The sequence below is a fragment of the Procambarus clarkii genome, chromosome 92 (assembly GCF_040958095.1).
Source record: "Procambarus clarkii isolate CNS0578487 chromosome 92, FALCON_Pclarkii_2.0, whole genome shotgun sequence".
NCBI lineage: Eukaryota > Metazoa > Arthropoda > Malacostraca > Decapoda > Cambaridae > Procambarus > Procambarus clarkii.
The window spans coordinates 1,581,596-1,594,514 of record NC_091241.1 but is presented as its reverse complement, the minus strand read 5'-3'; the positions used below and the strand labels follow the sequence as shown (position 1 = coordinate 1,594,514).

General features: G+C 45.3%; 1 protein-coding gene across 5 annotated transcripts in view; it reads left to right on the top strand.

Annotated features, from left to right (window-relative positions):
* The window catches only part of LOC123775188 (uro-adherence factor A), a 55,292-nt gene that overhangs the window by 33,101 nt on the left and 9,272 nt on the right, over positions 1-12,919 (top strand). For all 5 annotated transcript variants that reach the window (XM_045770149.2, XM_045770146.2, XM_045770147.2 and 2 more), the window contains exons 9-11: positions 6,769-6,928; positions 10,238-10,436; positions 12,588-12,676. In XM_045770149.2, the coding sequence (XP_045626105.2) occupies positions 6,769-6,928; positions 10,238-10,436; positions 12,588-12,676 (448 nt within the window). The remainder of the gene's footprint in view (positions 1-6,768; positions 6,929-10,237; positions 10,437-12,587; positions 12,677-12,919) is intronic.

Sequence of the window (12,919 nt, the reverse complement as noted above, 5' to 3'; positions counted from 1 at the left end):
TCTTACGCTTTGTTGATCTTTTTTACCTACGGGCTCATAGAACATTCTATTGCGAACATATTGACACAAAAATGAATGACATACATAGAATAATGATGTCAGGAGAGTGAAATAAGTATAAACTTTCAAAGCGCCTTATCGCAAATGTGTCGTCCCGTCACCGATACCGGGTAACAATTTCACCACTTCCCACACTCTTGCGGGTGGGCCGCAATCATTATTCTACGTTTATATTCATATCACCGTGTTGGGAATTTCATTGCGAGTCCATTGATACCAAAATTAACGCTGTAGGACAAGTGTGGAAGTGATAACAATTCCAAGAGTAAAAACATTTTGTTGCTGTTGGGCGCTCACGGCGAGTCATCTTCGTAGTTATTTATTTGGTGCTGGTATCCCTATACGTTTCGTGACTTTTTTTACTGATGTTCTTCTAGAGAATTTTATTGCGAACACGTTGGTACCAAAATGAAATACGTAGCTCGAGAACTAAGGTCAGGAGAGTAAAAAGTATACACATTTTTGTTTTTACGCTTACGCGACAAAAACGCCGCGTGCACATACCGCTTTTTTTTTTACCTTCCCAGGGCGCGCGAAAGTGTTAAGGACTCCTAAGGTTGTTGTTAATCTTATGTTCTGAGCTATCTCAATGCTGTTAGCCACTGAGGTCCAACCAGAAAGAGGCATTTCATTACATTCAATGCAGGTTTTCTGGTTGGGGGGGGGGGAGTCAATTGTTGGCTTCTGGGAAGCTTTATCTCAAAGACTGCTTCCCATTACTCAGTCTCATCAGTCATGTGCTTCCTGTTGACCTACTGGGAATCAGAACCAGTACCTGGGCCCCGTCACAGAGGGAAATCGTTATGATCACCCTCACCAGGAAAGCCACCAGAAAGTAGACGAGACAATACTGTACAGACAACTGCATGATCAATGAAAATGAGCACCAAAACAGCCAAGAGACACTGTGAATGATCCATTCAAAATATAATGGTTCACTAGAAACTTGGTACAAAATACTGTACCACCTTGTGCACAAAGCCACCAACAGCTGGCATTCTGGTTTCAGGTCAGCATCCTAATAGGAACTGAACCATCTTGATCTCTTAATTGTGTGTTGGTTTTTCTTCCCTCCTGTTCCTGATTTCCCTGTTGGTCCAAGATATATTTCTTAAGGCATTGGTTTTGGTGCTGGTTGTCAAGCTGGGGAGCCTGACAACCAGCCAGGCTCTTGCTCTCTTCTGTATTTGTGCACTCTGTTATTTCAGCCCTTGTTGGTGGTTTCTTCACCTGACAGCTTTCTCCTTTTTCTGGAAGAGATGGAGAAGGTTGGCTTCTTAACCCTCAAACCGCTAGGGGCCCAAATGAAATTCACACCCACAGGCGCAACACAAAAAAAAAATCCAAAAAATTCTTTCGTCTTATAGAAGTGTTCATTTTTGTTCCCTGATCATGGAAAAAAATAACAAAAAAATCCTGTCAGACGGCAGTTGCCACAAATAAATTATTACCTAATTATTTCAATGTCTCTGATTGATTTTTTCTTATTTTTTTTTTTTGCAGTAATATTATTCCATACAGTGAATTGTGGTATATTTATATAATAAAATGTGTGAACCATCGCTGTACTCAAAATTATGGTGTGCATATTAGTGATTCAATTATTATCTTCGTAAAACAATAAACAAATAGTTTTGCTGTTGTTACACTATATACACAGGTTATATATAAGTATCTGCATGTTTTGTTCACCATAACGAACTACTAAGTTGGTCTTGTGAGTCAAAAAGCAAGAGGAGTGACCACCACACACCTTCGAGCCACTCACTGCCACTCCCTCCCTCAACACCACCTCACTCGCCCTCAATCTCCTCCCACAATACTGTTTTTGCATTTATTCACTATACACAGACATTATATATACGTATTTACATGTTTTGTTCACCATAACTGTACATCTAAGCTTGTATGGTGAGTAAAGGCACAAAGACGTAGCTACTCACACAGTCAGCTGGTCGGCGGCCGCCCTCAAGGCCAGACGCACTAATATTTCTCCTCCAACAATATTGTTTGTGGTGTTATTATGCTATATACACACATTATATATAAGTATCTACCTGTTTTATTTAACATACCTGTACAAATAAGCTGGTATGGTGCCCAAAGACCATAGTGGCCATCAGTAAACAACATGCCAAGTCGTGCAGACGACGCTCCTCCCTCACCAAAATGGCGGCTCCCAAACTACTCCTCTCGCTGTTATCTCACACTATACACATGTTATATATAAGTATCTACATTTGTGTTCACCATAGCGAACCACTAAGCTGGTATGGTGAGTGCAATCAATAAATGGTGGCCACACACAGTCAGAAGACAACGCCACTACCCTCCCTCCACAGCCTTACACCTCCCTCCATGGAGCACAGCGCTAAATATCACCACAATCCTGCTATTATCAGAATCCAGGTCAGTTTTATCACAGTCAGGGGGCTTCAGTAATACTATCACTGCTAAATAATAGCAGTATCATATATATTATGGCATTTGTAGGCGATACTGTGGTCACAAGCTGAACAGCAGTGCTGTGAGCTCGTGCTGCGTGCGCCAGCCTTGGTGGCTTGCTCAATACTGACACTCTAATACACAAGAATGTTGGCCTGGATTTCTTTCTACGTGGCATCTGGCAACTATCGGTCGTGGCTGTACTATAGCTGCCCCTATCCCAGGCGGGGCATTTAAATTATAGTGCTAGACACGAAATCATATATATATGATGTGCGCGGTTTCGGTTTTGTCACTGATATCATATATATATGATTTGCGCGGTTTAAGGGTTAGGGATTCCTTTGGTGTTAGATGCTTGGTTTGTCTGGCTGGGGGTGTACATTCTGTTGTCCAGTTGTGGTAATTTGTTGCTTTCAGCATGCCATTGATTCTGCTTCAGTGGATAACTGTTTATTGATCCCATTTCTTTGGTCCCCTTTTCCACACAGTCTAAAGTTGTTCTCAGTGTCATTAACTCTTTAACTGCGCAACGCGCCTGCAGGCCCAGGCCTAGGGTGCGCAACGCGCCTCCCGGTGTTTGTATTTTTCATTTCCAATTTAAAAGTGGCGCGCGGTGACGTGGGTATGGAATGGGTAGCTGGGGGCCCCATTGATCGTCTGCCATCTTGAAAAAAAATCCCAGCATGCCCCGCGGCCGTAGGGAGCCCCAGTTCCCAAGCAGCAACCATGTCTGACGCATCGTCAACGAGCTCCCGTTCCACGGTGACCCGCGGTCATGGAAAACGACTCTCTGAGGAGGAAATTCGCGATATATTGTACGACGACGGTGCTATGGATGATGACCTGGACTATGATCCTGAGAAAGATCTGACGCAGAAGTCCGATACGAGTGAGGGGGAAACAGAGGTGGATGATGTGGCTAGCGTGTACGGTACACGCTACCCGCCTGGCCTGTCTCGCCGCCCTGGGTCAACACCGTTATCATCACCACCATCATGTATGTCCCCAGGTGCTAGTTCATTATTCAGTGATAGTACATGTGACGAATCGTTCTCGGGGTTCAGCGACATTGGCTCTGATACGAGTAGTGTGGACGACCCAAGTACTAGCAGTGGGGGTGGTACCAGGCGGGGTTTTGCTGCCTCAGCAACACGTGCAGGCAGACGGCGGCGTGTCTCCCAGCATGACGACAGTGGGCCCTCAACATTGGGTGTTCGTGGTAGGCCTACGGTTCGGAAATCTGCCTCAGCGTCAAGCATACTCTCACACAGCTCCAGGAGCAGCAGCAGACGACGTAGTCGTGGTTTTGGTGGTTGTGGTGGTGTTGGCCGTGGGGTTGGTGCCTACACCAAACCCCCTGGTGTACTTGTGTGGGAGGATTGCAACACATTTGTGCCCCAAATACCAACGTTTGTTGATACCGACGTTGGTGTTACAGCGTTATTCCCGTATACCGGTGATGATATGGCGGACATGGAATATTTCCAGGCATATTTCGACAATGTGTTCATGGACCATCTTGTGACCGAGACAAACACATACGCCCACGCCCTCATAGACGGTGGCATATTACCTGCTTCACGCCTCACGCGATGGAAGGATACGGCAATGGACGAGATGTACAGTACGTGTTTCTCGCTATATGTATGATGATGAAACACTCCGAGAAAGCTGTCGTCCAGGACTATTGGAACAAAGACAGCCTTGTTCCATCGCCCATCTTCAACCGTTATATGTCGCGGGATAGGTTTCTGTTGATTCTGAGGTGCCTGCATTTCAAGAATAATGCAAACGAGGACAGGGAAGACAGACTTTGGAAGGTACGCAAGGTATTCAGCGACCTGAGAGGGAAGTTCAGGGATTATTTTGTACCTGGACAGAATGTCGTTATCGACGAGTCGCTTGTATTGTTCAAGGGCAGACTGGCATTCAAACAGTACATCCCTTCCAAGCGGCACCGTTTTGGCCTCAAGTTTTTTGTGCTGTGCGATTGTGAGACTGGTATCGTCCTGGACATGATCTTGTATTCCGGTACAGACATCGACATACCAGCTCAAGATGAACACGGGTTCTCCGGCAGTGTCGTAAAAACCCTGATAGAGCCGTTGCTGAACATGGGCCATATACTTTTCACGGACAACTATTACACCAGCCCCCTGTTGACCAGATACCTCCTCGCCCACAACACCGGCGTATGTGGTACTGTGAAGCTCATCAGGAAGGAAATGCCAGTGTTCGGTATAGGTATAGGTGTGGGTGAGTGCCAGTTGCGCAAGTGTGACAAGATGCTGTCAGTGCGGTGGAAGGACAGATGCGAAGTGAATATGCTGACAACGATTCACACGGGTGCTATGTTGGACACTGGCAAGGTCCATTATCAGACGCACAACCGCATGTACAAGCCGGACTGTGTCATAGACTATAACGTGAACATGCGCCTCGTCGATCAGTGTGACATGATGCTTGGTGGTGTGGAGTGCGTACGCAGGTCAGTGAATTGGACGAAAAAATTCTTCTTCCACCTCATGGATGTTGCAGTGCTCAACTGCTACAATACGTACCTGGTGAAGTCCGGCAGGAAACCGTCTATACGTACCTTCAGTGCCAGCGTGGTGTCACAGCTGCTGGAAAAGTATGGCAAGGAGGGCTCCGTAGTACCCCGCGGGGTGCAAGCAACGATGCCACACGCAGCCCCAGACAGACTGCGGGGTAATGAGAACTTCGGGGTACACAGGCTGGAGTATATGCCAGGCACAGCATCACGGGAGAAGGATAAACGTGCATGCATAGTCTGCAGGAACACCACACGCAGACCACAAAAGCGTAGATGCATCAGCACCTGGTGCGTGGAGTGCAAGGTGCCACTCTGCCCCGTTGACTGTTTCGCAGTGTATCACACACTCGCGGAGTACTGAGTGTGTGTCTAGTATGTGTATATAGTGTGTGATACTGTACAGTGTGTATATATAATGTACATATCAATATATTTGCGTGATATATTAGAAATAAGTGCAGGATAAGTGAACCATTTTGTGATGCATGTAACACAGTGTCTACGGACAGTACGGATGTTCTACTGCCATAATATGGTGTACGTGATCACCATACATCGGTTCGGCACGTGAAATGCAATAAAATCTATTTGGAACTGTGCGCAAAAAATGTGCAAAAATATATTCGCGGCAACTCGCGCGCCCCGCCCCAGCCGCCCCACCGGCCCCGAGAGCATACTGCTCTGGTGCACGGGGAATTATGACGTCACGGCCCACCTTTTGGACCCCATAGCACCCAAAGTAAGTACAATTTCGAACTTGCGTTGCTATACCCATATACAGGGAGGGGTTTTTGACACTTTCCGGAGAAAAAATAATTTTTTCCCAAGGTTTCATTTCCTGCGCACTGGGGGGGATGTCATATTTATAGGCCGCGCAGTTAAAGGGTTAATGCTGGCTAGCCTGCGGTCAACCTTTGGTTCCAAGTTGTTTATCAGTTTGCTGGTTTTGCTGCTAACTTTGCTTTTATGTCATGAGCTGATATCAGGTTCTGGTTTTAGATATCTAACAGGGTCTTGACAGCTTGGTATCAGGTCAGTATTCCTTCCTCCAGTCCAGCTTGTGTTGCCTTGGCTAGGTTTCTTGGCCCAGCATCTCATCTAAGACTTCATAGCTGCCACCACCATCTACTCCCAGGTAAGTCTCTAGTTTTTACTTGTTCATATGTTTTAATCTCTTCAGAGATGTTGAATGTAATGAAGTGCCATTTTCTAGGCAAGCCTAGGTGGCTCCCATACTCCCCTACCAGGTACATTACTTCGAGGTCCATCACCTCTGGACTGAAGTGATGCAGCTGACCAGATGCAGGCTTGAAGCTAGGACACCACATGTTGGTGGCTCTGCACACTAGAAGGGGTTTTGTACATAGTGATCCATTTAATTTTTAGTGAATATTTTGTGGTGTCTTTAGCTGTTTTGGTACTTCATTTTCATGACCCATGCAGTTGTCTGGATAGTCTCGTGTACTTTCTGGATGCTTTCCTGGTGAGGGATGATGATGATAATCCTCTCTTCTCTGTAATGGGGGCCAGGTTCTGGTCTACTGGGAACATCAGTTCCCAGTAGACCAACAGGACACCTATGACTGATGTGACTTGCATAATGGGAAGCTATGTAGCTTCAGGGAGCCACTGGTCTCACCCAGAAAGCAGCATTTCATTACATGCAACACTTGTTTTTTATATTAATATCCTGTACTAATTAACAGAAAGAATTGGCAAAGTATGGGTTGCGAGCTTTGGCTCGCCGAAAGGCTGTAGTACTCCTGGATCATGTATATGAGCAGACACATCCCCTTGTCACCGACAGTGAGGCTGAGAGCAGTTTTTGTGAAACTCCTAAAGGGAAAACGTTTGCAATTGATAACTGTAAGTATGAAGTAGATTATTTGTATTTTCTTTGATTATAATTTTTCTGGGGGGAGCCCCATCAGCTCCCCAGAGCTATCCAGGCTGATATTGCTAATGTCAGACTTTGGCATCAGTCATGTGTATGAAGCTCTTTAGGCCTACCGGGGACCACGAGCCAGAACCTGGCCCCCTCAGAGAAGCACGAGGAGCAATGGCCTATAGAAACCCCCGTGTGATTGGAAGCATTCTATGTCTGCCATCGACCGGGTCAGGCACCAAGAAAGGTAAGCATCCCAAAACAAACCCCTATTTTGGTTAAGAAATTGCTACTACGCAGTGGGTAATAAGCTGCGCAGGGTACTGCTTGCTCGGTGTTCAAACCTGGGGCATTTTCCACAGCTTCGCCTCTTCCAGCAGATTGAGCCAGTCTGGTTCTTGGCTGGTTCAGTTTACTCCTCCGCTCTTCGCGTCTGGTCTTTTTAATGTGGGTGTATCACCACTTGTATGGTGATCAGGTGGCTTCACTGATGGTGTCTCACGTGTTGTCTTCGTCTTGGCGACAGTATGAAGTCTCTTGGGGTTCTTTCCGCCATTCCCTCTCTCTCTTCGTTGGTTGTCTTCTGTTTCTGTTCGGTTTGTTTTGTCCTTTCTGTCTTGGCTCTGTCAGGACAGTCATCTTATGCCTAATACTGTCACCTCTTGTCATGCGGTGCTGGCAGAGCTGCTCCAGCTTGCATTTGGTGTGGATGTCACTTCCACCCCGTTCCGTAATCTTTCTCATGCTTTGTTTCGCTCGGCCTGCTCGTGCGCTGCCTGAGCCATCCTGGTCCTTGGAGTGGGTGCTCTTTTCTCTTCTCAGTTTGTGGTGGCCCCTTTGGTTCAAAATTACTTTCAGAAGGCTCTGTTTCTGTTGGCATTGGCCTCAGGGGGTAGGGTTGGCGAGCTTCATGTTCTCCTCCGGTGCAGAGATTTCTGCTCTTTCTGTCTGGGTGGTCGGTTGTTTTGGTTCCAACCGTCTTCTTTTCTTCTTATGGAGGCTCTGCACTGTTACCTGCGCTCCTCGGCTTCTGTGGCCGTGGACGCGCTTTGGATCGATCAGATTTCCCTCGTTCCTTGTTCCAGGGCTTGGATCTCTCAGGTCGTCCGTAGGGTTATTAAATCTAGCCAGCTTTCCATCTACCCTCATGCCCATGATGTTCGTAAGTGTGCCGCTTTGGCTTCTGTGTTTGGGAACATATCTTGGGCTGACATTTGTGCACGGGAGTTTTGGAGGTCAAACAGAGTCCTGGCCACCCTTATTTGGTGAATGTTCCTGGTCCCAGTTGCTCGTATGTTGCCTTTGGTTACAGGTTGCCACCAGTTGTCTCGTCTTTGAGTTGAGGCACGCGGCGTAGCCGCCTCCCGAGTAAGTCCCTCTTTTACTTATCTTTGGTTATGTAGCTAGAGAGAGCCGAAGGAGCTCCCCACAGAAAACCAGCGTTGAATGTAATGAAACCCCATTTTCTGGGTGAGCGTCAGAGGCTCCCTGGCACCCCCTCCCTCCCTCCAGTCGGCGGTTTCTTTTTTGATACTCAACCTCCGAATTGAGGTGTGAGTAGCTGGCGCGAAAATCTGAGGCTTCCCCTCTCAGGGAGGGGAGGGCTGTGCGGACAAGTGGTGCAGCGGCGGTGAATAACGTTTGCTTGTTTCCTTTTTTTTCTTTGGGGTGTTCTGTTTCTCTGTTCGGTCTTGGGTATTTTGTAATTTCCTGCCATGTGGGGCTGGTTTTGAGATGCTTAATTTTCTGGGTGCCTAACCCTGGTCGATGGCAGATGTTATACCCCCAAATACAAGGGAATTTTCCTAGGGCCATTGCTCCCTGCGCCTCTCTGAGGAGGCCATGTCCTGGCTAGTGGTAACGGTAGGCAGAATTCCATTAACTGAAGCCCCTGACTAATATAGCATATATCATTCTGATAGCTCCAGGGAGCCTCCAGGGAGCCTCCAGGGCTCAACCAGAAAATGACGTTTCATTACATTCAACGCTGGTTTTTTCTAGTTGTTGTGACAGATACTTTGTTCTGTGAAGGTAAGGTCTTCTAACATAATTACTCCTAGATCCTTTACATTGCTTTTTTGTTTTATAGTGTGACAATTCTGTTTTATATGATTTCCATTTTTATATTTTTGTTTTTCCATAGCGTAGAAACTGGAGTAGAAACTTTTCATGAAGCATCTGTGGGGCCATTTTCAACTTTCATCTATCTGTGGGCCATTGAAAGACAAGATTTGCATCAGACTGGAGCTTTGCCGTGTTCTCTATATTGTCTACTCGCATGAAAATCCTAGTGTCATCTGCAAATGATGATTCAGTTCTATAATTTTTATCCTTGTCTATGTCTGAAACAAGGTTGAGAAAAAGTAGTTCACCTCACCCTGAAAGGCAACCAGAAAGTGGCAAGTCAGAGTAAACTACTGCTGGATTAAAAAACTTGCCGAAAGAACTCCCCCCAATTATGTAAACATTAATTGAATTCTCTCGTTTACCCCACCTTATTAACTTATTTGAGGGGAGTGGGGTGGTAGCTCACGGCCTGCCAGGATGTGAGCTCCCAGTTCTAGTGTTGATGTAGTTACTGGGTACCACTCTTTTTGTTTTGGCTCCGGTAACCTGTTATTTAGCCAAGTGGTGAGGTGTTTGCACTTAGTGGCTTTTCCTTACATTGCATTGTAGCATGAGCCAGGTTTTAAGTATGCTTTGAACTGAAAGTGCTCAGGGCCTCCTTTCCTGGGTGCTTTCTAGCACTGCCAGAGTTCCCTTCTCTGGTGTGATTGGGGGTCATTCCATAAGTGGTCCTCCTTGCTTGTAGTGGCTCTCATCTTGGGTGAGTCAAAGAACTTGGCCCCACTGCCTTTGTCCCAGTCTTCCTGGTCAGGAGCGATGTTGGCATGTGGGGCGCACCGAGTGTTCTTGTGCTCTTTCTTGGGATGTGGGTCTCGTGTAGCTCCATGCCCAGGTTCCCTTGATGTCGGCAGTGCTTGTGGCGCTTCGGGCTCTTAGGCATTTTGGTTCTGTCATGCATTTCCTGGAGCATGGGCCAGAATGGAGCTTTTTCACATGAACTTAATGAGATAAAAGGTGAAGGGTGTCAATGAGAGGGTATTTAGGTAACAAGGGTGGGAATATGGATTACCAGTTTGGTTTTTATTATGTGTCCTGTGATGTGACTGCTTATTATAGTAGCCTAACATCCCTGTCTGTGAAGTGTCTTGTACAGGCACAGTAGTATGGTCATGTATATGTTGCTAAGTGGTCTATATCTCAACTGATTGTATTATTTCTTGCAGCAAATATAAAGGCTACCACCACAGAACATGAAAATGTGAAAAAGAATAAACACTTGGCAAATGCAGCAAAAGGCAAAGAAGTTACCAAGAAGATACCTGCCAAAAGAAAGAAAGAGAAAGTGCTCAGTGCAAGTGATGTAGAAGTGAGTGATGAGGAAGAGAGTAGCCAGTGTAATTCATCTCAAATGTCAGGCACAAGGTAATTTGTTTTGCTCATTGATCCTTTCTTTATAATATTTAAAATCTTGATTAACAGAAGGCTGGGCAAGCGGGCTGCACATCTTTTGAATAAAAGTAAAGGGTGGTAGGCATGAGTGGAAACCAAAATTAGTGAAAATTAAATTATTTAATATAGAATACAAACTTGATTGGATATAAATAAATATATGTAAATTCTGTAATGGTTATTGTTAACATGCTAGTTGTTCATTCATGAGGAGCCTCTGGCAGCTCCCTAAAGCTATCTTCCTAAGAGGCTTCTCCATCCTTTCATATCAGCCATTAGAGTCCTGTTGGGGATCAGAGCCAGCACCTGGCCCCCTTCACAACAGCACAAGGAGCTGGAGATTATGATCACCCACACCAACAAAACATCCAGAAAGTAAGCGAAGCAATACAAACAACTGCAAGGTTCACATACAACGAAACACTGAAATAGAGAAACTCCACAAATGATTCACTTGAAACAAGCTTGAAGCTCCTAGTGTGAAAGGCTACAAACAGGTGACATCATGGGAGCTCCAGGCTCCTGGATAAGCAATGAGTCAGTCCTGTCACTGATGTCTCGACAAATAGACCTATCCAAGTTGCCAGGCTTGGGGTCCCCACTTCTTTTCAACATAAATGTAAGTTTCCTTTGGACTCTGTCCTATGTGTGGGCCATTCACCTTCACACCAGGCTGCATGTGTTTAGGGCTGCCCTTCCCTATGTGCATATTTGGCACTACCCTTGCACTGACTGGTGTGCTTGAGTGTTTGCCCCTGAGAGGCCTGGCTACTGGGTAGGGAGAGCGGCACCCTGAGCAGTGCAAGGGTCTGTGACTTCTCTGTGAGGCCTTGTGGTTGGGGGCATTTTGGGGTTTTGTTATATGGTATGTATGCATGTTCATATGGCATGATGCTGGCACTCTTTTGTAGTAGTTATTCTGTAGGCTGCATTCTGTGCCACTTCTTTTGGTGAGCATCCCTAGTGTCTGGATGACTTGCTTGGTTACAAGTTCTTCAAATCGTATTGCCATGCCAATTGTGCAATGCTGAATAAGCCACTTATACATTGCAGCATCCAATTGTGGATACTGACCAGACTTTACTGTTTTTCTCGAACATGCGGCACCAGAAGTAGCATACTCTGTTGTGCTCACATATTTTAATAGAGTATCCTTCTGTTTCTTGATGTCACTTACTGTACTTTTCCCGATGTTAAACTCTGCTGCTGCTCGTGCATGAGAATATCCTTTATCGAGTTTCTTAATTAACTCCAGCTTCTGTGCAACCGTCAGGCGCTTCCTTTGGGTAACTTTTGCCATTTTGTAAATTAAAAAGAAGATCACAATTAACAGTAATATCCTTCACAATTGAAGCTAGCCGCGCGAGTTCACAGTAAACAATGGGAACACATGGCCCGGCGCAGTACATTCTAGGTTTGTGGGAAAAATTACCTAGTGCCCATATTATAAAAGGTATTTAAATTAATAAGAAAACAAAGACTTTTGCTGAATAAAAACTGTTTCAAAATATTTTATTAATAATAATTTAGAATTTTCTTCATTAAACTGAATCATTTTAAAAGAAAATTAAGATGTAATATACGACTCTTGGCGATGGAGGTCGGTGGCCTGGTCGCTATGTGAGGGGACGCCAATGCCACAACAAACCCAATACCGACCGTCAGTAATATTGACCGCCAGACCGGTATAGGAGGCTCCAGATACCGGTCTCCCAAACCAGTCGTTATTACCAGCAGATCGGTATAAAAGAGGCCGTTAACTGAAATACATTCATGACCAAAATTATGTCGCTTACCAGGTATCTGGCCACCACATTGCTGATATCTGGCAAATACCTACAGTATTTGTATCTCATAGCCACACAAAAGGATTTCAATCAGTTTTCCAGCTACTTCTCTTCTTATCATATTTTTTCCTAACTAGAACTCGTGCACAGAATCTTTTAACTTAAACTAATTGCCCTTAAGAATTTGCAGTTTTCTCCATTTCACACAATTGAGGTTCCTCTCAAACTTTGCTTCATTTTTGTCCACATTTGTTTTTACCTGTTTCTTTCATATAACAAAGCTTATAGGTTATACTAATGCATTCTCCTGGTAATTACCTTCCCTAAATTTTCACAGCTGCAGCACTGATGATTCTAAGTACGATTGCATAGAGGAGTCAGAGCTGTTTGGGATTAGCGACGATGACATTACTCCAACTCAGCAAGGTATGTTTTCTGGAGAAACCCTTTGATAGCTTCCACCCCTACTGAGTCATGTTGGCCATTGGAGTCCTGTATAACCTGCTGGTAACCTGAGCCAGGACCTGGCCACCTCTGAGAGGTGCAGGGAACTGGGGTCTTAAGATCACCAATACCAAAAAAGTATTAAGCAAATAAATGAAGCGATGCAAAGAACTGTATGGTTCGCATAAAACAAGTCAATAAAACAGCCAAATAACTCGGTGAATG